This window comes from Cetorhinus maximus, chromosome 29, assembly GCF_964194155.1.
Source record: "Cetorhinus maximus chromosome 29, sCetMax3.hap1.1, whole genome shotgun sequence".
In the NCBI taxonomy this organism is placed as follows: domain Eukaryota; kingdom Metazoa; phylum Chordata; class Chondrichthyes; order Lamniformes; family Cetorhinidae; genus Cetorhinus; species Cetorhinus maximus.
The window spans coordinates 19,926,723-19,954,378 of record NC_135907.1 but is presented as its reverse complement, the minus strand read 5'-3'; the positions used below and the strand labels follow the sequence as shown (position 1 = coordinate 19,954,378).

The window sequence follows — 27,656 nt, the reverse complement described above, 5'->3', positions numbered from 1 at the left end:
AACTTGCATTATTGACATGGACTTGATGGGCCGAATGGCCTCCTTCTGTTCTAAAAGCAAAATACTGCAGATGCTGAAAATCTGAAACAAAAACAAAAATTGGCGGAAAAAACTCAGCAGGTCTGACAGCATCTGTGGAGAGAAAGACTTTCTCGTTTTGAGTTCGTATGACTCTTCTTCAGAACTAAAGAGAAGTAAAAGTGTGGTGAAATATATACTGTTAAAGCGGGGTGGGACAGGTGAAGCTGGCTGGAAAGGTAGTGATAGGTAGAGGCAAAGGAGAGATTACAAAAGATGCCGTAAACATAAGGTCGAAGGGGTGTTGAGGGTGGTGATACTGGCTAAAGGAGGTGCTAATGGTGACATTAAGTGTAGAAAGCAGAATGAGCAAGTGACAGATGGCCCAGGTTGGGGGGGGGGGGGTGATGGAGTGGGGGAAAAAAGATCGAAATAGGCTAAAAAGTGAGGATAAAACAATGAATGGAAATTTTTTTTAAAATAGAAATAGGTGGGGGGAAAATATATTAAAAAATTTTTAAATGAAAAAAGGGGCTTGAAAAGGGGTGAGAGTTCATGATCTGAAGTTCTTGAACTCAATGTTAAGTCCGGATGGCTGTAAAGTGCCTAACCGGAAGATGTTCTCATGCCCACATGTCCGTCCTTGGCCTGCTGCAATGTTCCAGTGAAGCTCAACGCAAACTGGAGGAACAGCACCTCATCTTCCGACTAGGCACTTTACAGCCTTCCGGACTGAATATTGAGTTCAACAACTTCAGATCATGAACTCTCTCCTCCATCCTATCCCCTTTTTGATCTCCTTTTTTCAAATATTTATTTTTTAATTTTTCTATATATATTTTTCCCCACCTATTTATTATTTTTTTAAATTCCATTCATTGTTATATCCCCACCTTTTAGCCTATTTCGATCTTTTTCCCCACACCGTCCCCTCCCCCCCCCCCCCCCCCCCCCCCCCAGCCCCACCCAGGCCATCTGTCACTTGCTCATTCTGCTTTCTACTCTTAATGTCACCATTAGCACCTCCTTCAGCCAGTATCACCACCATCAACGCCCCTTTGACCTTTTGTTTATGACATCTTTTGCAATGTCTCCTTTGCCTCCAGCTATCACTGGCCTTCTATCCAGCTTCACCTGTCCCACCCCGCTTAATAAATAGTATATATTTCACCGCACTTTTTTTTACTTCTCTTTAGTTCTGAAGAAGAGTCACGGACTCTAAACTCTGTGTTTCTCTCCACAGATACTGTCAGACCTGCTGAGTTTTTTCCAGTAATTTTTGTTTTTGGCCGCCTCCTGTGTTGTAATGACTGACTCATTAACTGGCAAATTTGAAAATGACGTTATAGTCCAAAGTACTGCAAGTTATTTTAGGCAGAAACATCTGTGATTACTCACTAGTTCACACCTGATTTTGGGTGCACTGAATGCAAGAACAACCTTGAGTAAATAACACTGTGTTAATGTTCAATTACCTTTTGTGCACTTAACCCCCACTAATCCCTCTAAGTGGTGTGGAGTTACATTGCATACTAAATGATGATGCAATTTAAATAAAGCTAGTTGCAGCATGTTGTCTTGTTTAGTTTATTCAATGGTGGCCTAAGGCATTCTTGCTTTCTTGCTAATTACTAATAGTGCAATAGACCTCCTAGCAGTCATTGTGTATAACTGAGAATTGCATTTGCACGTAAGCACAATAAGAAACTAGCAAGTGTTTCAGAACAGGAAACCATGGCAGGATTTTTTTTAAAAAAGACTGGAAGAATTGCTAGTGGGAAAGGGGATACAGGAATCACAATAAGAAAAGCTGATGGGAGTTTTAGAAGTGATTCTACTGCTTTTTCCTCAAAATATTACTGCTGTTATGTAAATATCCAGAGCACCTCCAGTAATGCATAATGCTAGCTTGCTGAACCAATTGTATTACCTTCAAGTGAGCAGAAAAGCAGTAATGAGAAAATACAAGTTTCTGTTTGTGAGTGAACTTTTTAAATGTGTAATTTTTTTTTGGCAGGGTAGGGCTCCCAACCTGTGGATTACCCACAAGAAAGTTTCGATCTTTTTCTTATTCCACTTTTGTTGTGCTAGGAGCTCTGTGTGCAGGATGAGCAGCAGGGAGAAGATTTCAGTGCAAGATCTGTCAAAGGAGCGCAAGACCTTGGAGTCAATGCCTTTGGATGAAAGCAGGAAAGAGGAATCTAGCAGTTCGAGTTCAGAAACTGAGGAGGCCTCAGAGTCCGACTCTGAATGTGAAACTGGTAAACTCGATTTATATTTTTATTGCAAAAAATCCTGTTTCCTGGCCACTTTTTTTAAAATTAAGGTTAGAAAGATATGATTATGCATTTTTAAAAATATCAAAATAGTGAAAATTACTTGGATATAATCAACCTGTTTAATATAATTGGAGATATTCCTGTCTCAATTAAATGAGAATAAAACAGAATGGGGTTTATCTAACCGTCACCATTTAGTACGGAGAGCAAACCGAAAGCTTGGCTAATGGTTTTTTTTGTTCTAGAAATGTTCTGCCACATTGTTTTGTCTGCTGATCAGGATTTATTTTCATTCTGTGCAGAGAAGAATAGGAAACCCACGCTCAATAATGATACCAATAACTTGAATGGCACTGAAATTATTCCTCTAGCACCTCCTGTCACACTCGCACCATCACACCTGAAGGTAAGAGCATTGAAAGTTTATGGCTTCAGCAAAATGAAAACTATGATTCTATATTGTGCTCGAAGGCCTGAGTTCCAACAGCTGAATTGGAATTTTTAAAAAATTGTTGTTGATGGACAGCAGAGATTTTGATGGGCTCAGCTCAAGGGAGGGTGGAAGATGAAAGGTGATCAGGGGAACATTGGACTAAAATAGACTAGAACTAAAGAAAGCATGGATGAGGGTTTTGGTAGCAGATGAACTGATGGGCAGGGTGGTGGGGAGGGTTGTGGTTTATGAAGGTGGAAGTAGGTAGTGTTTATGATGGAGAGAATATGGTGCCTGAAGCTGAGCTTGGAATCAAATTGGATGTCAAAGGTTGCAAACAAACTAGTGCAGCCTGAGATAATGATACAGGAAGGGTTTGGAATTGCTGTTGAGGGAATAGAGTTTGTAGCAGGAGTCACCAAAGTCACTGGCTTTAGTTGTTCCATAGGCTAACAACACACAATGGTGAGGCAGACCTGGATGATGTCAATGTACGTATAAAACCTAATGAAGATAAAGGAGTTGGGTTATCTTTGTATTGAATGGATGATCCTGGAGGAGCGGTGAGTAATTTTGGCAGCACAGACAGGGCCTAATAGTGCTTGATGTGGTCAAGCCAGGTTTGGCAATGAATGGCTGAACCATTTGTGGCCACATATATTCAAGTCTGCGCTTAAGGCAGAGGTACAAGGGATTGACCAAGGGTGGGAGAGAGCAAGAGAGTTTTACTGGAGGCATGGGATTCAAAGATGCAGATCAGAGAGGGTGTTAGAGCATCAAAATCCTGCATGTGGCAGCTCTTCTGTAGTATTATCTGAGTACAATGAGAAAGTAGATTTAAATACTTGAGCCAAGAGGTGAAATACAATAACTGAGTCACTGATGCATTGTTTGGTTTGGAATATTTCGCCTTTGCTGCAGAGTATCATGTGTTTTAAAAGATTACAGAAAGTTGTATGTGTCCGCAGTCACATTTGAAAGCCTAAACTATTTTTGTGTTCACGCACGAGCTTGTGTGTGTCTGCCTATCTGTTATGTTTCTATATGAAGAGGGTAGGATGCAATTAATAAAGACAGCTCAAACACAGTGCTGTTGAAATTTCTGTTCAGGCAGGAAAGTGAATTTGAAGAAGGCGGATGCAAGGAACAGGAAATATTGCAGGAAGTATCAGTGTTTATTTGGCAGGTCAGAACTCTGAATAAAACCCCTTTAGCGTCACTATTGTGTGAGGTTGGAGGTTGGTAAAGGATGAGACGTTAGTGGATATCAATAATATGCACTTCTAATGTCTTTGCAGCTGAGGTAGTGGGTGCAGACACATGGAACATAGCATTTGACTGACCTAAATGTGAAATGTTTTGTCGCCTAAAGCAGTTTCAGTTATTTATAGTCCTGCAATTTGCATTTTGCAACTGCAAACACTTAGCTTGATCATAACATGGTTGCACTCTCAGTACATTGCTCAATTTTCAATTGTGACCTTGTTTTGCACTGTTTGGCTGTTAACATGGAGGACTTCAACTTGCTTTACTTTGGAGAATTGCTTGGGGAAGTGGCGGATGGAGTATTTAGCTGCAGCTACGTGAACACAGTTCATTGACTCCAATGCTTCATTTGATTTTAACCCAACTTCCATGTCTTGCCATCACGAGGCATTGTTGCTTTTGAAAGTAGGCTTAGAGACTCGTCTACGTTCAACATCAACTCAATGGCTTCAGCTTTAGGAGTAATGCTTGGATTTTCACTATTTACTGTTCTGGCTTCCTCAAAAACAGGCAATTTATTCCATTGTAAATGAGACAGTTGGCCAAGAATCGGAGTGTATAGGGATTGGCAATACCTACAGCCTTACTTACATTCTGAGAAAAAGAAATGAAAAAACGTGCACTGGTACTTTAAAATTTTCCTGATTTGTGGGGCCAGCATGCCACCTGTATAAGGTTACATCGATGCAAACCAGCAATTTGTGGATATATTACTACTACTGATGTAAGGAAATGTTTGTCTGTACTGTACTCCTAATGCTTTGATAAATGAGCTATTGTCCCAAATGCTGCAATAATAGGAGTAGACCATATAACCTCTTGAGCTTGCCCCATCATTCAATAACACCATGGCTGATCTTTACCTCAAACCCACTTTCTCGACCTATCCCAATATCCCTTGCTTTTTTTCCCCCCTTACCGTTCAAAAATAAATCTATATCAGTCTTGAATATACTCAATGACTGAGCACCCACACCCCCTCTGGGTAGAGAATTCATAACCCTCTGAGTGATGAAATTCTCTTGGTCTCGGGATAAGGACTGAGTCGATGACTCCATGTTCTAAACCAGGACTTCCCAAACTGTGGGTCACGATCCCCAGCGGGATCGTGAGATGTGATTTTGGGGACATGAGCTCCGAAGCAGCAGTGGCTGCTGTGGAGCTCAGACTGAGTGCTAACAACTGTGAGGTCCCTTTAAATCCTCACATATTTTTCTAATGGTGGATGTGGCATAACGGACGATCTTTGAGGCCTAGTCGTTGCTGTTTAAAATAAAAGCCCGTGAAAAGGTAGCGTTTTAAAACCTGCAGTTTAAACACTTTGTGCCGCAACCTCACTCCCCCTTTTCCCCCAGTCAACAGCTGAAGGCCAATCCTCCAGCTCAACAACTCTTGGACCCCCCCCCCACCCCAACAAATTTTCACTCTGGGGTCACGCAAAAGTCATTGAAATGAGGTCACACCAGGATGAAGCTTGGGAAACACTGTCCTAGACTCTCCAGCCAGGAGAAACAGCAAGTAACAAAGGTGAATTCAATCCTGTCTAGTTCAGTCCCACATTTTATTATTTGCAAGCACCCGTTCTCCAAGCAAGTATCTAAATCCGTGCCGGGGCAGGGGGGATATCCACCAAAGAAAGGTATAGTTAAATTTAGGTGTTCCGCAAATGCTTTACTTTCTCCCTTTTCCTACAGTGCACTGGCTCATCTACAAAGCCAGCTGTCAAGCAAGAAGCCCCTCCTGCAGCTTGGCGCACTGGACTTTGGAAAACTGGCAGCTACGTTGCATTGCACGATGCCCAGAGTCCAGCTGAGAAGACTCCAGTGGGCAGTGTCAAACGCTCTGCGTCCTCCCCGCGGCTAGGCTCGGATGAGAAGGTTAGTAGAGTTCATCATTGGCTTGCTGTTCTGAAATGAAGGATCATTATTTGTGTGATTTATGTCTATGAAGCACATGGGTTTCCCTTGCGTTTTAGGAATCTGTATGAACAATTGGCCTATAAACCAATCAGTGAATTTATTGATTGTGTGTGAAGACCTGTTCGGTTCAGCAAACAGTAAATACAAATTTTACTGTTCTTTGAAATATTAAAATAACAAAACTATTTTGCCTACTAAACCCACACTAACTTCCTGAATGGCTGGTTGTATGCAATTGTGGCGCCACCTTTGTACACCCTTAGACTGGTTGACGTAATACAGTCAAGATATATAGTTCCACATTTCTTTGAAGATATTCTAAAATATAGGGAGTTTAAAGCCATAAGAACTTTATATGTTTCAATGAGATCACCTCTCATTCTTCTAAACTCCAGCAAACATCGGTCTAGTCTACTTGATATCTCCTCATAGGGCAATCCCCTCATTCCACGAATCAGTTTGGTGAGCATTCGTTGCAGTCCCTCCTTCCTGAGTTGATCAGATCAGAACTGTACACAGTATGCCAGGTGTGCCCTCACCAAGGCCCTGTGCAATTGCAGTAAGACTTTACTCTTTCATGCTCCAATCATTTTTGTAATAAAACCCAACATACCATTTGCTTTCTTAATTGCTTACTGTATCTGCATGTTAACTTCATGACTTGTGTACATGGACCCCAGGTGCCTCTGAATTTCAACATTTCCCAATGTCCCAAAAGTGTTTAAAAAAAAAAAATTCTCCCTGTTTTTACTACCAAAGTGGAAATTTTTCTACCAAAGTGGATGGCTTTGGTTTTTTCCCACTCGTTTAACCTTTGAAAGTCCCTATTGCAGGTATCAAGGATGATGGTAGAATAATGATGTAATACTGGTCAGAGAAAGACTGGTCAGGTTAGCTCTATTTTCTTTTGAAAAAGGGGGTGACCTGATAGAGGTATTGAAAATTATGAAAGGTTTTGATAGAATAATCACTTCTAGGAGGAACAAAACCGCAGGACATCAATGAAATACAGTTACCAAAAAGTCAGATGGAACATTCAAAGGAAACTTCTTTACCCAGAGAGGTGAGAATGTGGAACTTGCTACCACATGAAGTAGTTGAGATGAATGATTTAGACGTTTTTTAAGGGGAAGCTAGATAGGTATATGAGGGAGAAAGAGATGGAGGGTTATGCTGGAGAGGTTATACCTCGAGAAACGTAAACACCAGCATGCACTAGTTGGACAGAATGGCTTGTCCTGTGTACATATTCCTCCCTGAAATCTTTTGGCAACAGCTTCCCTTTCAATGCTTTCAATTAATTAAAATGGCATAACTTCTTGAGAAACTCCTGTTCAACTATTTTGATCAACATGTGATTGCAGTACTGTGCAGGCAACAGTGTTGAACAGAATAACACTAATTGCTGTGCATTCAGCAGGCAGTGGCATTTTCCTCATACAAAATATTTTGAAGTGTATATTGATGCCAATGACATACGAGACTGGGATGTGTATGTTCTGCAGCATGCAGAAACAACCAGCAGAAATGCAGCCACCTGAGAGGGCAGACTGGAGGAGTGGGAGAAAGAGATGCCAAACACTTGAGGCTGAAACAACATAACATAACAAGTAGGAACAGGGGTAGGCTATTCAGCCCCTCAAGCCTGCTCTGCCATTCAATAAGATCATGGTTGATCATCTTGTTTTGATTTCCACATTCTCATCTACCCCTGATAACCTTAGATTCTTGTTAGGCAAGGGAATCATCTACCTCTGCCTTAAAAATATTCAATGACCCTGCTTCCACCATCTTCTGAGGCAGAGAGTTCCAAAGTTGCACAACCCTCAGAGAAAAAGTTTTTTCTCATCTCTGTCCTAAAAGGGTGACCCCTAATTTTAAAACATTTCCCCCTAGTTCTGGACTCTCTCACAAGAAGAAACATCCTTTTATACATCTACCTTGTCAAGGCTGTTCACGATCTTGTACACTTCAATCAAATCACCCCTCACCCTTCCAAACTCCAGTGTACACAAGCCCAGCCTGTCCAACCTTTCCTCATAAGATTACCCACTCATTCCAGGCATCAATCTAGTAAACCTCCTCTGAACCGCCTCCATTGCATTTACATCCTTGCTTAAACAAGGAGACCAAAACTGTACACAGTATTCGAGGTGCAGTCTCACCAATGCCCTGTGTAACTGAAGCATAACATCCTTACTTTTATGTTCATTTCCTCTCGTAATAAAGGATAGCATTCCATTAGCCTTCTTAATTATTTGCTGTACCTGCACCCTAACCTTTTGTGACTCATGTACTGGAACACTTAGATCCCTCTGCACCTCAGAATTACGCAGCCATTCTCCATTTAAGTAATACTCTGCTTTTGTTCTTCCTGCCAAAGTGAACAACTTCACAGTTGCCAGATCTTTGCACACTCATCAACCTTTCTATATCCATCTGCAATCTCCTCATGTCCTCTTCACAACATACTTTCCTACCTATCTTTGTGCCATCTGCAAATTTAGCTAACATGTCTTCACTCCCGTCATCTAAGTCATTGATGTAAATCGTTAAAAAGTTGAGGCCGCAGCACAGACCCTTGTCGGACTCCACTCGTCACATCCTGTCAATCAGAAAAGGACCCATTTATGCATACTCTCTGCTTTCTGCCAGCCAGCCAATCTTCTATCCATGCTAATATCTTAACCCCTACACCATGCACTTCCATTTTCCAAAATAACCTTTTGATATGGCACCTTATAAAATGCCTTCTGAAAATCCAAGTACAGTACATCTATAGGCTCCCCTTTATCCACTGCGCATGTTACTCCTTCAAAAATCTCTAGTAAATTGGTTGAACATGATTTTCCTTTCAAAACCAATGCTGACTCTTCCCGATTGCCTTGAGCTCTTCTTAGTGCCCAGCTATAACCTCCTTAATGGTCAATTCTATCAACTTGCCCATGACAGACGTCAAGTTAACTGGCCTATTATGGTTTCCTGTTTTCTGTCTCCCTCCCTTCTTGAATAGAGGGGTTATATTTGCTACTTTCCAGTCTGATGGAACCTTTCCAGAATCTAATGAATTTTGGAACATTAACACCAGCACATCGACTACCTCGTTAGCCACCTCTTTTAAGACCCTAGGATGTAGTCCATCGGGACCTTGAGACTTGCCAGCCCGCAGCTCCATCAGTTTGCTCAGTACTATTCCCCTAGTGATTTCAATTTCACCAAGTTCTTCTATCCCTTTCATTTCCAGATTTGTAGCTACTATTGGAATGTTTTTTGTATCCTCTAGATAGAAAGAATGCATGTGTCAGCTGGAGTCATTGAGCGAGCAAGGAAACTGATGAGTTAGAAACTGAGCATGTGAAAAGCTGCTTGTAACAATAAGAATCCAAATACCTGCAGGGATTATTTTACTTAACATATGAACTAGGAGCAGGTGTAGGCCATTTGGCCCTTCAAGCCTGCTCTGCCATTCAATAAGATCATGGTTGATCTGATTGTAACCTTCCACTTACCCCTGATAATCTTTCACTCCCTTATTAATCAAGAACCTATCTAGCTCTGCCTTAAAAATGTTCAAAGACCCACCTTCCACTGCTTTTGTGGAAGAGAGTTCCAAAGACTCGCAACCCTCAGAAAAAAAATTCTCTTCTTCTCTGTCTTAAATGAGCGTCCCCTTATTTTTAAACAGTGACCCCCTAGTTCTAGATTCTCCTACAAGAGGAAACATCTTCTCCACATCCACTCTGTCAAGACCTCTCGGGATCTTAAAGGTTTTGATCAAGTCACCTCTTACTCTTCTAAATTCCAGTGGATACAAGCCTAACCTGGCCAACCTTTCCTCTTAAGGCAACCTGCCCATTCCTGGTATTAGTCTAGTAAACCTCCTCTGAATTGCTGCTAACGCATTTACATCTTTCCTTAAATAAGGAGACCAGTACTGCACAAGGTACTCCAGGTGTGGTCTCACCAGTGCTCTGTACAGCTGAAGCATAACCTCCCTACTTTTGTATTCAATTCTATTAGTTTTCCTAATTACCTGCTGTACCTGCCTTTTGTATTCATGTACTAGGACACCCAGAACCCTCTGAATCTCCGAACTCTGCAATCTCGCACCATTTAGATAATATGCTTCTTTTTTACTTTTCCTGCCAAAATGGACAATTTCACATTTGCCCACATTATACTCCATTTGCCAGATCTTTGCCCACTCGTTTACCTATCTATGTCACTTTGTAGCATCTTCTTCACACTTACTTGCCTAACTATCTTCAATTCTCAGCAAATTCAGCAGCCATTCCTTCTGCCCCTTCATCCAAGTCATTTATATAAATTGTAAAAAGTTGAGGTCCCAACACTGATCCCTGTGGCTCACCACTTGTTACATCCCACCAACCAGAAAAATACCAATTTATGGTCACTCTGTTTCCTGTTAGCTAGCCAATCTTCTAGCCACACCAATACATTACTCCCTACACCATGAGCTTTTATTTTCCGAAATAACCTTGTGATGAGGCACCTTATCAAATGCCTTTGGAAACCCAAGCACAGTACATCCACTGGTTCCCCTTTATCCACAACACATGTGACTCCATCAAAGAACATCAATAAATTGGTTAAACATGATTTCCCTTTTACAAAACCATGTTGATTCTGCCTGATTGCCATAAACTTTTCTAAGTGCCTTGCTACAACATCTTTAATAATAGGTTCTAACATTTTCCCTTTAACAGATGTTAAGCTAACTGGCCTGTAGTTTCCTGCTCTGTCTCCCTTTTTGAATAAAGGAGTTACATTTGCTGTTTTTCACATTTGCTATTTTCCAATCTAATGGAACCTTCCCTGAATCCAGGGAATTTTGGAAAATTAAAACCAGTGCATCAACTATCTCACTAGCCACTTCTTTCAAGACCCTAGGATGAAGTTCATCAGGACCTGGGGATTTGTCAGCCCGCAACCCCAACAGTTTTCTCAAGACTACTTCTCTGGTGATTGTGATTTTCCCGAGTACCTCCTTCCCTTCTACTTCCTGATTTACAGCTATTTCTGGGATGTTACTTGCATCCTGTATAATGAAAACCGATGCAAAATACCTCTTCAATACATTTGCCATCTCCTTACTTTCCATTATTAATTCCGCAGACTCTCTATAGGACCATCGCTCTCTTTGTTAACTTTTTTCTTATTTAACTATCAACAGAAACTCTTACTATCCAACTTCATATTTCCAGCTAGCTTTTTCTCGTACTTTAATTTTTCTCTCCTTATTCGTCTTTTTACCATTCTTTTCTGTTCTTTACATTCTGCCCAATCTTCTGACCTGCCACCCACCTTTGCGCAATTGTATGCTTTTTTTTCAACTTTGATACTGTCTAACATTTTTAGTTAACTATGGATGGTGTGCCCTCCCTTTGGAATTTTTCTTTCTCATTGGAATGTATCTGTTCTGTGCATTCTGAAATATCCCTTTAAAAGTCTGCCACTGCATTTCTATGGACCTATCCCTTAACCTCATTTGCCAGTTCACTCTAGATAGCTCTGCTTTCATGCCCTCTTAAGTGCCTTTATTTGAGTTTAAAATGCTAGTCTTGGACCCACTCTTCTCTCCCACAAACTGAATACAAAATTCAATCATATTATGATTGCTGCTGCCAAGGGGTGCCTTCGCTATGAGGTTATCAACTAATCCCATCTCGTTGCACAGTACCAGGTCTAGTATAGCCTGCTCTCTGGCTCCAGGACATGCTGTTCCAAGAAACTATCCTGAAAACATTCTATGAACTACTCATCTGGGCTACCTTTGCCCATCTGCTTTCTCCAGTCTACCTGTAGATTAAAATCCCCCATGATTAGCACTGTACCTTTCTGACAAGTTTCTTTGTACTCTGCCCTATCATGCAGTTACAATTAGGGAGCCTGTACACTACTCCCACAAGTGACTTTTTGCCTTTATCGTTTCTCATCTCAAACAAAACTGCTTCTACATTCTGGCTTCCTGAGCTTGGGTCAGCCCTCTCTAATATGCCAATATCATCATTTATTAACAGAGCCAGCCCTCTACCTTCCCTAGCTTCCTGTCCTTCTTAAATATCTCACACCCTTCGACATTCAGGTTCCAATCTGTCATCCTGCAGCCATGTCTCTGTAATGGCTATTAGATCATACTTAATTATTTCTATTTGCTCCATCAGTTCATCTGTTTTATTTGGAATGCTACATTCATTTAGATACAGATCCTTTTAATGTTGTCTTTTTAATATTTTTGTAATGTCTGGCCTTATCTGCTGATTTCCTCTTACATTTGTACCCTCTCTGTCCCTTCCTGTCATGTTCAGTTTATCATTTCCCATATTAGTACCTTTCTCTCTTGCCTTGGCTCTACTCTTTGATTTAGCACATCTTCCCAAATTTGATCCCTTGCCCCCACTATTTAGTTTAAAGCCCTCTACACTTCCTTAGTTTTGTGGCTAGCTAGAACATCAGTCCCAGCACAGTTCAGGTGTAGACCATCCAAACGGTACAGCCCCCACTTTCCCCAGTATTGGTGCTAATGGCCCACAAACCGGAACCCACTTCTCCCACACCAGTCTTTGAACCACGCATTCATTTCACTAACCTTATTTGTTCTATGCCAATTTGCACATGGCTTGGGTAGTGATCCAGAGATCATTTCCTTTGAGGTTCTGCTTAATTTGGTGCCCAACTCCTCATACTGCCTATGCAGAACCTCCTTCCTTGTACTGCCTATGTTGTTAGCACCTACATGGACCACGACAACTGGATCCACCCCCTCCCACTGCAATTTCCTCTCCATCCCTGAGCAAATGTCTCGAACCCTGGCACCAGGCAGGCAACACAACCGTCTGGACTCTCGCTCTTTGCTGCAAAGAACAGTGTCAATCCCCCCTCACTATACTGTCCCCTACTACCACTACATTCCTTTTTGTTCCCTCTACTTAAATGGCTTCCTGTACCACGGTGCCATGGTCAGTCAGCTCAACTATCCTGCAGCCCCCCACTCCCACCCAAACAAGCTGAGAGAACTTCAAACCTGTTAGACAATTGCAGAGGCTGACACTTCTGCAGTCCTGTCTTCTGGGTCATCTTATCTGCCTCACTCGCAGTCACAACCTCCTTTCCCTGGCCACTTTCCAAATCAGAAAACCCTATCCTAAGGGGTGTGACAGCCTCCTGGTACAAAGTGTCCAGGTAACTCTCCCCCTCCCTGATGTGAGTGTCCTCAGCTCAGCCTCCAGCTCAATGACTCTGAGCCAAAGCTCCTCAAGGCGCAGGCACTCACTGCAGTTGTGTTTTCCCTGGATCTCACTGGCATCCAGGAGTCCCACGTGCTGCAGCCATAACACACCACCTGTCCTGCCATCTTCATGTGTTTTAATTAATTACTTAATTATTTTATTCGATTGTTTATTTTCTTTTATGTAATTTATAAATCTTACCACAAATTCCTGTATTGTTTTGAACCTTAGGAATAGAGTAGACTTATCCACTTACTAGATACCAAACAACTAGCGTCTTCCCCTGTAGTAGAGCAAGAACCAATCCCTGCAGGATGGAAAAAAAAATTAGAAAAAAAACACACGGGCGGAACTGCCTTTCTTTCCCCATCGCGGTAGACCATTACACAGTCAGTATTGTAATCTGATTGTGGTGGCTGGTTTTAGATATTGATACTGTTGGTAAAGGAGGATGTGGTTTTGGGAGACGGGTGGGCATGAGCAGCAGATGGATTACTGCCTGTCACTGGAACACAGAAAGAGGAACCATGAGTGACCAAGAATAAAGAGAGGTTGACAAATACAATGAAGAATGGTCTTGAGATTATTTTGAATAACGAAAAGAGAATACTAAAACTGGCTTTGGTGTTTTGAACAAATATAGATAGATTATCTATAGTTGATCATAAAAAAGGGGAGGTGGTGGCATAGTGGACCAGCATTCCAGAGACCCAGGGTAATGCTCTGTGGACCCCAGTTTGAATCCCACCACGGCAGATGATGAAATTTGAATTCATTAAAAGTCTAATGATGACCATGAAGCCATTGCTGATTGTTGCAAAAACCCATCCAGTTCACTCATGTCCTTTAGGGAAGGAAATCTGCCACCCTCACCTGGTCTGGTCTACATTTGACTCCAGATCCACAGCAATGTGGGTGACTCTTAATTAGGGCTGGGCAATAAATGCTGGTCTAGGCAGCGACACCCACATCCCATGAACGAATAAAAAAAACAACAAACTAACATTCCTAAGGTTAACAGCAAAAGGTTTTGAGTGTTTTCGTGCATCCCAATTGGCCTGAATCATCAACCTAAAAGCTGCTTTGAGACTTGGTGTTCTATGGCTCAAATTAGGTTCCAAAATATAATCAATCCGATAAGGAAGTCAGGAAGAGAAACTTCTTTGCCCAGAAAGTGTTGAGAATGCAGGAGTCTAGCATCCTTGATTTTATTTTATTCACTACACCACTGGTGGCCATGCTTTCAGGTGCCTTGGCACTAAGTTCTGGAATTTCCTCCCCAAACCTCTCTGCCTCCACCCCTCTCCTTGAAAATCCCCCTTCAAACCTGTGTCTTTGATTAAACATTTGGGCTTCTGTTCAGATATCTCCTTCTATGGCTCAGTGTCAAAATGTTATTGATGCTCTTCTTGAGGGCCTTGAGACATTTTGCTATGTTAGAAGTATTACGTAAATGCAACTGGTTTATATTAGTGCAGCTCCTCTGGTGTTGCTCGTGTCTAGAGCACCATTGCGACATCACGCTGTTAATCTTGTTCAATGATTTTAAAGTCACTGCTTTGTTACACCCCCTAAGGAATTGTCATCAGTGGCCCAATCAGCTTATTGCAGCTTGCTTCTGGATTCTTGGGATCCTGGAGTTCTTGTTGTAACTGCTTGTACAATCCTGCCTCCCGGCTAGAAGAACCCGTTGGGAGGAAGCCAGTCGTTTTCACAAAGGCTGTTTGGGAAGAAATCACTAACAAAGTGTGACTACTCATGCAGCATTTTTTTTTCCCAATTCTGCAGGACAAAGAAGTACGTGAGACCCGCCTGGCCAGAGTGCCTCCGACTCCAGTCGGAAGAACGTTCAGTGTGCCTGAGACTTCTGTTGAACATGCAGTAAGGTGAGTTTGGGGTTGGAGCAAATCAGTTCTGTGATATTATGATCCTTATTTTGGAATAGCTACCTAGAGCAAAGCCCCTCTTCTTTTGTAGTTCTGGAGCATGCGTTTAACGTTGCACAAGGTGACCCAGTTTCATAATTTAAAAATTCTTCTGTCGTCCGCCCCTTTTCACACCAAAATGGGTCAGTGAGGCCTAGGCTGGTGTGAATGCTCCATACAGGCTTCCTTTCGCCAGTCTTCATCGTGCATTATCAGTACATCTTCTACTCTTTCCTGTTTTTGTCTAGCTGCCCCTTAAAATATGTCAAAGCTGGTCACTATAATCGCCCCATGTGATTTTTGAGTTTCAAATTTTAATCACTCCATGGGTAAAGATGTTTCTCATGAATTCCCTATTGGATTGATTTGCGAACTGTTTTTGTTGGAACAGCAGTAGCATTTCCCTTCATGTCCCTAATAATAAAAAGTGAATTTCAGTTTGTTCCCAAAATACGCATTGAAATATTTTTGTGAAGATCTTTCTTTCTCTGTTGATCTGAAAATGAAATGGCATCAAATCTCTTGAAATTATCCTCTGCTTCAATTTTAACTTAAAGAGCACCACCAGGTTTTGAAATGCTAGCTATTCTCATTGACGTTAGGTTATGGAAATCTTTTGAGTGTGCTTGCTGTACATTTACACCAGCTCAGCACACTCTCTGTTTAGAGACCATGGCAATGAACGTATTTTCCACACTGATCCAACATGAATTATATCAGTGGTCCTGCACCATTCCGCTCTTGAGTAAATAAAGAACTTTTGGCTGATTTGATTGTATTCTGTGCATTTTCTGTAACTTACTTGTGGAGCTCCTGTTGAGTTGAATTTAGCTTCATAACTAGCCATGCATAGTGAGATTTGAATTCCAATCTTTTCGTTTGAATCCTGTATCGTTTACACTACCATACCTGTGTCACGCTCATAGTAAGTCAGAATTTACTGTGTTTGATGAGGAAACTGTATTCTGCTGCCACTGTGAAACTGTGGGTAACTGATGTGTCCCTTAAGGCTATAGCGTCTAACTACTATGCGCACACATCCTATGAAAGAAAGGGGGACATGGGCAGTATATAACATATCCTTGTTCGTAAGAACTGAAAAATGGGAAATTAAAAAGATCTGTTTCTTATATATTTTCTTTTTTCATTTCTTTTACTGAACTGTTTCATTGTTGTCTGCCTCAAGCTCTGCACACCAACAGGGTAGAGAACCCAGCTCCCAGATGCCAAAGGATGTTACAGGCACTTATCAAGGTGGTACCACTGCCCTGACAAGCATCACAGACATTAAAGAGAGGCGTCGGTAAGTTAGCTTTTGACACGAACAGAGATACAGGCAAGATCAAAATAGAACATAACATAAGAAATAGGAACAGGAGTAGACCATTCAGCCCCTCAAGCCTGCTCCACCATTAAATACGATCATGGCTGATCACCTTGTGTTTCCCATCTAACCCCGATAACCTTTGACTCCCTTGCCTAACAAGAATCTATCTGCCTCTGCCTTAAAAATATTCAATGACCATGCCTCCACCATCTTCTGAGGCAGAGAGTTCCAAAGTCGCACAGCCCCCCTGAGAGAAAAAAATTCCTCCTCATCTCTGCCCTAAAAGGGCAACCCCTAATCTTAAAACAGTGCCCCCTAGTTCTGGACTCAAACAAGAGGAAGCATCCTTTCGAAGTCTACCTTCTTAAGACTGTTCAAGATCTTTTGTATTTCAGTCAGATCACCCCTCACCCTTCTAAACTCCAGTGGAAACAAGCCCAGCCTGTCCAACCTTTCCTTATGAGACAACCCACTCATTCCAGGTATTAATCTAGTAAACCTCCTTTGAACCACCTCCAATGCATTTACATCCTTCTTTAAATAAGGAGACCAAAACTGCACACAGTATTCAAGGTGAGATCTCACCAATTCCCTGTATAACTGAAGCATAACATCCTTACTTTTATGTTCAATCCCACTTGTAATAAAGGATAGTATTCCATTAGCTGCCTTAACTGCTTGCTGTACCTGCACACTAGCTTTTTGTGACCCATGTACTAGAATACCTAAATCCCTCTGCACCTCAGAATTATGCAGCCGTTCTCCATTTAAGTAATCCTCTGCTTTTTTGTTCTTCCTGCCAAAGTGAACAACTTCACATTTTCCCATATTAAACTCCATTTGCCAGATCTTTGCACACTCACTCAACCTTTCTATATCCATCTACAATCTCCTCATGTCCTCTTCACAACATACTTTCCTACCTATCTTTGTGTCATCTGCAAATTTAGCTACCATGTCTTCACTCCCGTCATCTAAGTCATTGATGTAAATTGTAAAAAGTACAGAGCCCTGTGGGACTCCACTCATCACATCCTGCCAATCAGAAAAAGACCCATTTATGCATACTCTCTGCTTTCTGCCAGCCAATCTTCTATTCATGCTAATATGTTGCCCCCTACACCATGTGCTTTTATTTTCCGTAGTAACCTTTGATGTGGCACCTTATCAGATGCCTTATGGAAATCCAAGTACAGTATGTCTACAGGTTCCCCTTTATCCACTGCGCATGTTACTCCTTCAAAAAAAAACTCCAATAAATTGGTTAAACATGATTTTTCTTTCACAAAACCATGCTGACTCTTCCCAATTGCCTTGAGCTCTTCTAAGTGCCCAGCTATAACCTCCTTAATGATTGATTCTCATAACTTGCCCACACCAGACGTCAAGCTAACTGGCCTATAGTTTCCTGTTTTCTGCCTCCCTCCCTTCTTGAATAGAGGGGTTATATTTGCTACTTTCCAGAATCTAGCGAATTTTGGAAAATTAACACCAGCGAATTGACTATCTCATTGGCCACCTCCTTTAAGACCCTAGGATGTAGTCCATCGTGACCCGGAGTCTTGCCAGCCCGCAGCTCCATCAATTTGCTCAGTAACATTTCCCTAGTGATTTCAATTTCACCCAAGTTCCTTTCTCCCATTCACCTCCTGATTTGCAGCTATTACTGGAATGTTTTTTGTATCCTTTATAGTGAACACAGAAGCAAAATATTTGTTCATTTCTTCCACTGCTTCCTTATTATCTACTATTAACCCCCCAATGTCTCTCTCTAGAGGATCAACACTCACTTTACTTACTCATTTCCTTTTTAAGTACGTGTAGAAACTCTTGCTATCCGTTTTTATATTTCTAGCTAGCTTCCCCTCATACTCTAATTTCTTTCTCCTGATTAACCTTTTAGCCATTCTTTATATTCTGTCCAATCATCTGTCCTGCCACTCATCTTCGCGGCGTTGTATGCTTTTTCCTTAAGTTTGATGCTTTCCTTAACTACTTTAGTTAACCATCAATAGTGGGCCCTCCCCTTAGAATTTTTCTTTATAGTACATATGCACTTATTCTGAATACTCTGAAATATCCTCTTAAAAGTCTGCCATTGCTTCTCTATTGATCCATCCTCTAGCTTAGTTTCCAAGTTCACCTCAGCTAGCTCAGCTTTCATCCCCACATCGTTGCGCTTATTTCAGTTAAAGATGCTAGTCTTAGACCCACTCTTCTCCCTTTCAAACAGGATGTAAAATTCAGTCATATTGCGGCCTTTGCAACCTAGGGGTGCCTTTACTCTGAGGTCGTTAATTAATCCTGTCACGTTACGCAATACCAAGTCTAATGTAACCTGCTCTCTGGTTGGTTCCAGATCATGCTGCTCTAAGGAACTATCTTGAAAGCATTCTAAGAACTCCTCATCCAGATTACTACTGCCAAACTGATTTTTCGAGTTTGTGTAGATTAAAATCACCCATGATTATGGCTGTCCCTTTATCACAAGCACACAATATTTTCTCTTGAGTACTTTGTCCTACACTGTGGCTACTGTTAGAGGCTTCTAGATCACTCCCACTAATGACTATTTTCCCCTACTATTCCTCATCTCCTCCCAAACCAATTCTACATCCTGATCTCCTGAACCAAGGTCATCTCTAACTATTGCACCAATGCCCTCTTTGATTAACAGTGCTACCCTTCCACCTTGACCTAGCTTCCTATTCTTCTTGAATGTCATGTACCCCTCAATATTAAGGACCCAATCTTTGTTGTCCTGCAGCCACAGATGCAGGAAATTTAAACTAAACCAGAAAATGTCAAACACTCGAGCAGCATTTGTAGAGAGTGAAAAAGTTAACATTTCATTGGAACTGGAAGTTGGAGCAGGGTGGGGGGGCAGGGAAAGAACAAAAAGTTCTGCAATGAGGTGAAGGGCAGGAGTGATTGAAAAACAAATGGGATCGTGGTTCAAGGTAAAGGAGGTGATACTTGGACAAACATGAAAACCAATAATGGTCTAGCGCACGTGGAAGGTTACAGAATGACCAAGGAGAAAATGGGAGTGATGGTTAAGATCTAAAGTTGTTAAACTCGGTGTTTAGACTGGAAGGTTGCAAGTGCCATGTAGAAAGACAAGTTACTGTTCCGTCTAGTTTGCGTTAAACTTCATCAGACTAGTGTAGGAGGCTGAGGGCAGCTAGGATGGAGTGGGATGGCAACTTACAGAGGCAATTGACCAGAAACTCAGGATCGTAGGGATGTGAATGGATCTCTGCAGCATTGTATGCATTGAACATTTAAGGATGTGTTGTACCTTTTTTAATATGCTAATTAATCTGTTGGTGAGATGAGCTGTTTCTCTAAGAATTTGTTATTAAGTGAACTCAAAGGACAATGGGTTTAGTTTGTTGGGAAGCTGTGGGGACTGCAGTGTGCTTGTTACATTCGAGCTGCAGGAGAGAAATGCACAACATTTGAAGATCGCGTAGCCTCTGCAACAAAATGTGACCACTGCATGCACAGGTGGCTTGTTTTTAAGCACACAATACCTATTCTGAACAGCAATTTATAATAAAATAATTAACTGTAAAGAAGATAGGTATCATTAGGTACAGCAAAAGACACTGCACAACATAAGGGAGGAGGAGAAATACCTGGACACTTTGTTAAAGAAGACGGTCACATTTCTTAGAATAAAGTAATCTGTTTTGGTCAGCAGTGAGGGACATGAGGAGCACGAGTGAGGCAGGTAAAGGGACTGAGCAGACAGTAGTGGAGGAGCATCAGACTTTACAATTGTCAAAACAGGTTTGAGGTGCTCGCAACCTGTGTAGACGAGGGTGAGGTCTGCAAGGCGGATGAGCAGACTGGCCATAGCACCGTGGTGCAGGAAGCCATTCAAGCGGAGGGAGTTAAAAGGAATGTAGTGGTAGTAGAGGACAGTATAGTGAGGGGGGATTGACACTGTTCTCTGCAGCAAAGAGCAAGAGTCTAGAAGGCTGTGTTTCCTGGCCAGTGTCAGTGTTCAGGACATCTGCTCAGAGCTGGAGAAACTTGCAGTGAGACGGGGAGAATCCATTTGTCGTGGTCCAAGTAGGTGCCAACAACATAGGACAAGGAAGGAGGTTCTGCATGGTCAGTATGAGGAGCTGGGCACCAAATTAAGAAGTAGAATCTCAAAGGTAGTAATCTCTAGATTATTACCTGAGCCATGTGCAAATTGGCATAGGGCAAATAAGATTAAAGAGATGAATGCGTGGCTTAAAGACTGGTGTGGGAGAAGTTGGGTTCTGGTTCGTGGGGCACTAACACTAGTACTGGGGAAAGTTCAGCTCCATTCACAACTCCTCAGGTACTGAAACAGTCCATGCCCAAATGCAACAAGACCTGAACAATATCCAGGCTTGGACTGACAAGTGGCAAGTAACATTCATGCCACACAAGTGCCAGGCAATGACATCTCCAACAAGAGAGAATCTAACTGTCGCCCCATAGCAATGGTAATGCCATTGAATGTTGAACCCCCTCCCCACTATCAACATCCTGGGGTTTACCATTGACCAGAAACTGAACTAGACTAGCCATATAAATACTGTGTGGCTATAAGAGCAGGTCAGAGGCTAGGAATCCTGTGGCAAGTATTCACTACCTGACTCCCCAAAGCCTGTCCACCATCTACAAGGCACAATTCAGGAGTGTGATGGGATACTCTCCACTTTCCTGGATGAGTGCTCAACAACACTCAAGAAGCTTGACACCATTCAGGAAAAAAACAGCCTGCTTGATTGGCACCCCATCCACAAACATTCACTGCTGCCACTGTGCCACAAGATGCACTGCAGGAACTCACCAAGTCTGCTTAGACAGCACTTTTCAAACCCACTACCACTACCATCTAGAAGGACAAGGACAGCAGACAGATTGGAATACCACCACCTGGAAGTTCCCCTCCAAGCCACATACCATTCTGACTTGGAAATATATCGCCATTCTTTCACTGTCACTTAGTCAAAATCCAGGAGCTCCCTCCCTAACAGTATTGTTACACCGCATGGACTGCAGTGGTTCAAGAAAGCAGCTCATCACCACCTTCGAGGGCAATTAGGGATGGGCAATAAATGATGGCCTAGCCAGCGACACTCACATCCATAAACGATTTTTTTTTTTAAAGTGCGGGCTGTACCATTGAGAGGGCCTGCACCTCAATCATGCTGGGACCAGTTTCTTGCAAGCCGCATAACTAGGGAAATAGAGAGCTTTAAACTAAATGGTGGGGGAAAAGGATCAAATTTGGGAAGATGTGATAAGAGTAGAGACAAGGCAAACGAGAAAGGTACTAATGTGGGAAATGATAAGCAGACCATCCCAGGAAGGGACAGAGTACAAATCTAAGAGTAAATCAGCAGATAAGGCTAGAGGTTACAAAAATAATAAAAGGACAAAACTTAAGGCTGTGTATCTGAGTGCATGTAGCATTTGAAACAAAACTGATGAATTGATAGATCGCACTTATTTATCTCAATTTGTACTAATAGCCATGTTTTTAAGGCAGAGGTAGGTAGATTATTGATAAGCAAAGGGGTGAAAGGTTATCGAGGTAGGCAGGAGCGTGGAGTTGAGATTAAAATCAGATCAGCCATGATCTTATTTAATGGTGGGGCAGGCCGAATGGACTACTCCTGCCCCTAATTTGTATGTTAAGTGCAGGTAATAGTGGCATGGATGAGGCTTTCAGCAGAAAATGAGTTGAAGCAGGTTCAGAGATGGGTAATGTTACAGAGGTGAAAATAGGTAGTCCTAGTGATTAAAGCAGTTATGTGGTTGGGGGTGGTGATGGAGTTAGTGAATGGAGTTTGTTCACCAAAGCAATTGAGTTAGTTTTACTTCTGGTTAAACTCCATCAAGGCTTGGAATAATGCTTGTACAATTGACACGACAAAATGTTGCATGGAATTTGTTACGCCCATTCATGGGTATACCCGTACCTGAATCACCAATGACTCTATGATCGAGCAATTTAAAGTGGGAATTAACTGACGCCCTTGAAAGGCTGGTGGATCATGCTATTGATACTAGCCTTTCTCTGCAAGCCACCTGCAATGAAAATACACTCCTTAGCTGTTGGAGGGTTAATAAGTAGTTTTGCCCCTTTTGCCAAAGATAGAAGGGCCAGTATTGGAGAGCCAGTTTGACAGGTATGCAACCCCTCTGGCATACCCATAGATCATCGCTGTTTGAAAAGCTGTCTGACTGATTATCTGTGGAATTTTTCACTATCGTTGGCCATTTCAAAGTTCATTTGGTTTAAATCCCCCTCCGGTTCCTGCAGGTTATATCTTACCCCAGTGCGTGATGAGGAATCAGAATCCCAAAGAAAGGCACGGTCACGGCATGCACGGCAGTCCAGGCGATCGACGCAGGTAAGTGATAACATGTTGTAACAAGTGCTAAATGTAGCTGCTTTAACATGACTTCAGTAACTCAAATGTGACCATTTAACTTTGCAGTTTAAGGTAACCTGCTGTACTTGGCATAAAATTGCAGTGGCATCTGCCCATAGCCACCTTTCGACCACTCATTCAATCCAGTACTGGTTCATGCCTGAATGGGGGATTAATTAGTGGATAGATTTACTTCAAAGAAAGAAATAGTTGTATATCTGTACCTGAACCACACATCAAGTCTGTCAGCATCTGGGAAACTGTTATTCTGGGTAGAGCTCATACCAAAACTAAATTATTGACAAGTTGAAGAAAGTGAATATAGATGGTTTCACATGAATTTGCAATCTCACTATTTGTCCATTCTATGTGAAGTCCAAAGTAGTGCTGTGATAATAAGGTCCCAATAATTGATGCTGTGTGTAAGAAAATAATGTTTGGTTTGGTGTCGGTGGAATGTAATTGGAATGCATGATTTCGTCCCTACCATGAATGTACTTGTCTTCTTTAAAAACAAATTATGCTTTCGGTTTGTTCGTAGGGCGTTACACTCACGGATCTAAAAGAGGCGGAAAAGACCTTGGGTATTGCCACTGAGAAAAAATCGCAAGATCAGCCGGAGAAGAGGGAAGAAGGGAAAGAGAATGATGGCAAAAAAGGAAGGAGTTTTGTGACAGAGGACAAGGTGAGTGTGCACAGATATCAAACAAGTTATTGAAACTGCGAAGAGAACAACCTGCAATGGGTCATTTGGTTGGGTACTACCCTGAACTATTGTTTTGAAGTGGATTGGCGTTTCCTTTCATCCTTTTGTTTATATATCTATATTTCAAAAGCTGTCACTTGAGATGTTCTCAGCAGTCTTGTCTTCAGTGTTTCCCTTGGCCTCTTTAATTTATTTTCTCTCCTCCTTTTGCTTGCCTTTATAATTTACCCAGTTCTGCCTGCATGTCAGATTTTTCTGATCTCGGGGCTGAAGTTGGTCTTTCTATTCAGGTTCAAAATCACTCGAGGTGAAGGTGACTGAAGTGTCAGTATTGACACAACCTCCAGTTGCAGGATCATTGAATGGTATCCGAGTACCCGAGTCACTTGCATTTACCATAGCCTATGCCAAAGCAGTCAGCTTGGTTTTTGGAACGTCAGGTAAACCCATTAGGAGGGAATGTGTGACTCAACAAGTGGTAGAATTCCTCTTGTGATTTTGTTTACCTGGTTGAAAGCTACAGACAAGGTAAAGGTTTGGTCTGCTCATACTATGGCAGTCTCATGGAGTGATAGATGGGTTTCTCTTGCTCGTACCTGCAAGGCAGCTTTGTTGTTGCTAAGATCTGACATCTCAAGAGGTTTGGTACGTCTGTGCTATGAGTGACCCAGCTACATTTTTCATACCATCCCATGTATAACCCATCTTGTACATGGTAATTAAACAAAGAAGTAAGAATGGTAAATTATCTGTAATTGGTTAAGATTTTGCTCATTCTTTGAATGTAGCTCAATTTCAATACACTGAGAACCATTCATCTTACATTTTTGTTACTTTTGGCCGTAAACAAGGAATTTTTTTTTATTACCTTTTTGTGCTGTTGCATCATTTGGATATCTCCACTATTGCTTAGAGGTGAGGTGAAATGGTGGAACTGGTGCTTCAGGAAGTCAGCAATTGACCAGGCCCACTTGGTTCCTGGAAAATGCAAACTATTGAGAGAGAGTATTTCAGTGTTTCTTCTCCAACCTAACCCCAACCTCCCCAATTTTGAATGATGTGTCCTTAATCAAGGCTGAACTACTCTCAAAAGTTAAGGGAAGCTATCCTGCAAGCGCATAATGTAACACTAGTACTGTTTGTTCCACCAGCTTGTCTTGGATGACCCTCCCTCGTTACTAAACCCAGCTCCAACTGAGATGCTACTTTATTTGATATTGTGTGTGAAGAATAACTGACAGATGAAAAAGTTGGGGCAAAGAACTGTTGTGCACACATTGCTTTAATGGCTGAAAAGAGCTGCTTGAGCATTGGATGCGTGCAATTTAGCAGCTGGAGCTCTTTGAGTGTGTTGTTGTGTTGCTGGGATTGAGCAGCTGGGGTTTATTATTCAAAATCCAGAACTGGAGATTGTGAATTGCATGTTCAAATAAGACTAGTTTTTATTTGAAATAATGTTTAGGCGGGATAGGAGAGAATGAAATGATCTTTCGTATCTGTTTAACCAACTCTAATGGTTACATCCAAATGTTGCATAAAGTGATTCGGACAAATTACACTGCAACTCCCACTGTCAAGCTACTTTGCCAGTGGTTGACTAAACTGAGGGATTAAATCATTTGAGCCAGAATCTGAAAGAATAATAGTTCAACATGTGGAATGCATTTCCCTGTGCATGACTCAACAGTAGGATAATAAGAGCTTGACCATTATGAATCTGTTGTATGCGGAGACTTTTTCAGCTGACAAAAGAGCTGGGCAGAAAATTATTAAATCAAGAGACACATGCTAATGTTCTTTGCATTGCTGATATTTTCCTTTCCCCAGTGCCATAAGGCTGCTTTCTGGTGATGATTGAGATGAAAGTGAAATAAGGTTCTGTTTATTGCAAAACATGCTTTGGGATTTGCCAGTATAAATTGTGAAGGCAGGTTGCATAGATTAGATCTGTGTTCCATTGAGTATAGATGATTTAATTGAGCTGTTTAAAATGATTAAAAGAGTTGATAGGGTAGAGAGAGTGAGAGAGAGAGAGAAACTATTTCCTCTGGTGAAGGAACTCCAGAAGAAGTGGGGGTACAAACTTTAAAATTAGTGCTAGCTGTTCAAGAGGGCAGGAAGGAGTGTGGAAATGTGGAGTGCTCTTCTCCCCCCTCTCCCCAAACCTCCCCCCTCCCCAAACCTATAAAATGTAGGCTGTTCAGATTGGGAGTTAATTGCAATTTTGAGTACTCTGATAGATTTTTTTGTTAGATTAAAGGTATCAAAGGAGAGAGAGCAAAGGCTGATAAAGGGAATTGAGGTATAAATCAATACTGCCAATTACTCAACCTCTGATTTTAACTCCTTCATATCATTGGTGTGCTAAAGCATGTCCCGCTCGGCGAAAAATATTCAGCTCCTGAGTGTGAACATTTATTTTCTATCCTCTTGAACCAAACCAAACAATGGTTTCTCTGCTGCCTCTACAGGAAGTGGGTAGTCGACTGAGACCCTTGACCACGGAAGGCATATCGCTTACTTCTGCATATTCCAGATATTCTATTCCTTCAGCTTCAGTTATAGGCTTAAACAAAGGTAATGTAAAACTATATCAGCAATATCTTTCTAAGTTTTAGAGTTTTAGTTGAATAAATTCACCTTCACTTTAGACTTGGTTTGTATCTAAAAGTAGTAATTGGTATGGTAATTTTATGCACTAATTAACATTTACTCCTGAGTTCATTTGCAACCCAAATAGAAGCATAAAAACTCTTCCATTGTGAGATTAAACTGATTAGTTCTTGCAATGAACCTCTCAAGAGGCTGGCACCAGGCATTACTTGTGGTCTGGCAGGTCTTGCTTCTCAACTCTTCACATCTATCTTTGGCTGGAAGAATTAGGGTTTCCAAATCAATCTGGTGTCTGACCACATAAGACATAGGAGCAGAAATTAGGCCATTCGGCCCATCGAGTCTGTTCCACCATTCAATCATGGCTGAGAAGTTTCTCAACCCCATTCTCCCGCCTTCTCCCCGTAACCTTTGATCCCCTTACCAATCAAGAACCTATCTATCTCGGTCATAAATACACTCAATGACCTGGCCTCCACAGCCTTCCGTGACAATGAATTCCATAGATTCACCACTCTCTGGCTAAAGAAGTTTCTCCTCATCTCTGTTCTAAAGGGTCTTCCCTTTACTCTGAGGCTGTGCCCTCGGGTCCTAGTCTCTCCTACTAATGGAAACATCTTCCCCGCGTCCACTCTATCCAGGCCTTTCAGTATTCTGTAAGTTTCAATCAGATCCCCCCCTCATCCTTCTAAACTCCATCGAGTATAGACCCAGAGTCTCAAACGTTCCTCATATGTTAAGCCTTTCATTCCTGGGATCATTCTCGTGAACCTCCTCTGGACCCTCTCCAGGGCCAGCACATCCTTCCTGAGATATGGGGCCCAAAATTGCTCACAATATTCTAAATGCGGTCTGACCAGAGCCTTATAAAGCCTCAGCAGCACATCCCTGCTTTTATATTCTAGTCCTCTCGAAATAAATGCCAACATTGCATTTGCCTTCCTAACTACCGACTCAACCTGCAAGTTAATCCTGGACTAGGACTCCCAAGTCCCTTTGCACTCCAGATTTCTGAATTCTCTCCCCATTTAGAAAATAGTCTATGCCTCTATTCTTTCTACCAAAGTGCATGACCTCACACTTCCCCATGTTGTATTCCATCTGCCACTTTGCCCATTCTCCTAACCTGTCCAAATCCTTCTGCAGCCTCCCCGCCTCCTCAATACTACCTGTCCCTCCACATATCTTTGTATCATCTGCAAACTTAGCCAGGATGCCCTCAGTTCCTTCATCTAGATCATTAATGTATAAAGTGAAAAGTTGTGGTCCAAACACTGACCCCTGCGGAACTCCACTAGTCACATCCAATGGTGCTTTATAATTGGCAAATAATCTGTGTTCTTGACCGATTTTAAAATGTTAAACCCAAAAGGTCAGATGGGGCCCTTGGTTTAACGTCAGTTCAGTACCACACTGGAGTATCAGCCTAGAAGTCTGTAGTGGGGCTTGAACCCACGTACTTCTGACTTAGCCTAGTGTGCTACCAACATGA

The 27,656-nt window shown here is 41.9% G+C and overlaps 1 protein-coding gene across 1 annotated transcript in view; it reads left to right on the top strand.

Moving 5' to 3' along the window:
- LOC144669367 (protein phosphatase 1 regulatory subunit 12C-like) overlaps nt 1-27,656 on the top strand; it is a 70,240-nt gene that overhangs the window by 23,029 nt on the left and 19,555 nt on the right. The window contains exons 8-15 of the mRNA XM_078531744.1: nt 2,110-2,279; nt 2,600-2,703; nt 5,691-5,873; nt 14,954-15,051; nt 16,277-16,393; nt 22,734-22,824; nt 23,387-23,530; nt 26,023-26,128. Coding sequence (XP_078387870.1) covers nt 2,110-2,279; nt 2,600-2,703; nt 5,691-5,873; nt 14,954-15,051; nt 16,277-16,393; nt 22,734-22,824; nt 23,387-23,530; nt 26,023-26,128 — 1,013 coding nt within the window. The remainder of the gene's footprint in view (nt 1-2,109; nt 2,280-2,599; nt 2,704-5,690; nt 5,874-14,953; nt 15,052-16,276; nt 16,394-22,733; nt 22,825-23,386; nt 23,531-26,022; nt 26,129-27,656) is intronic.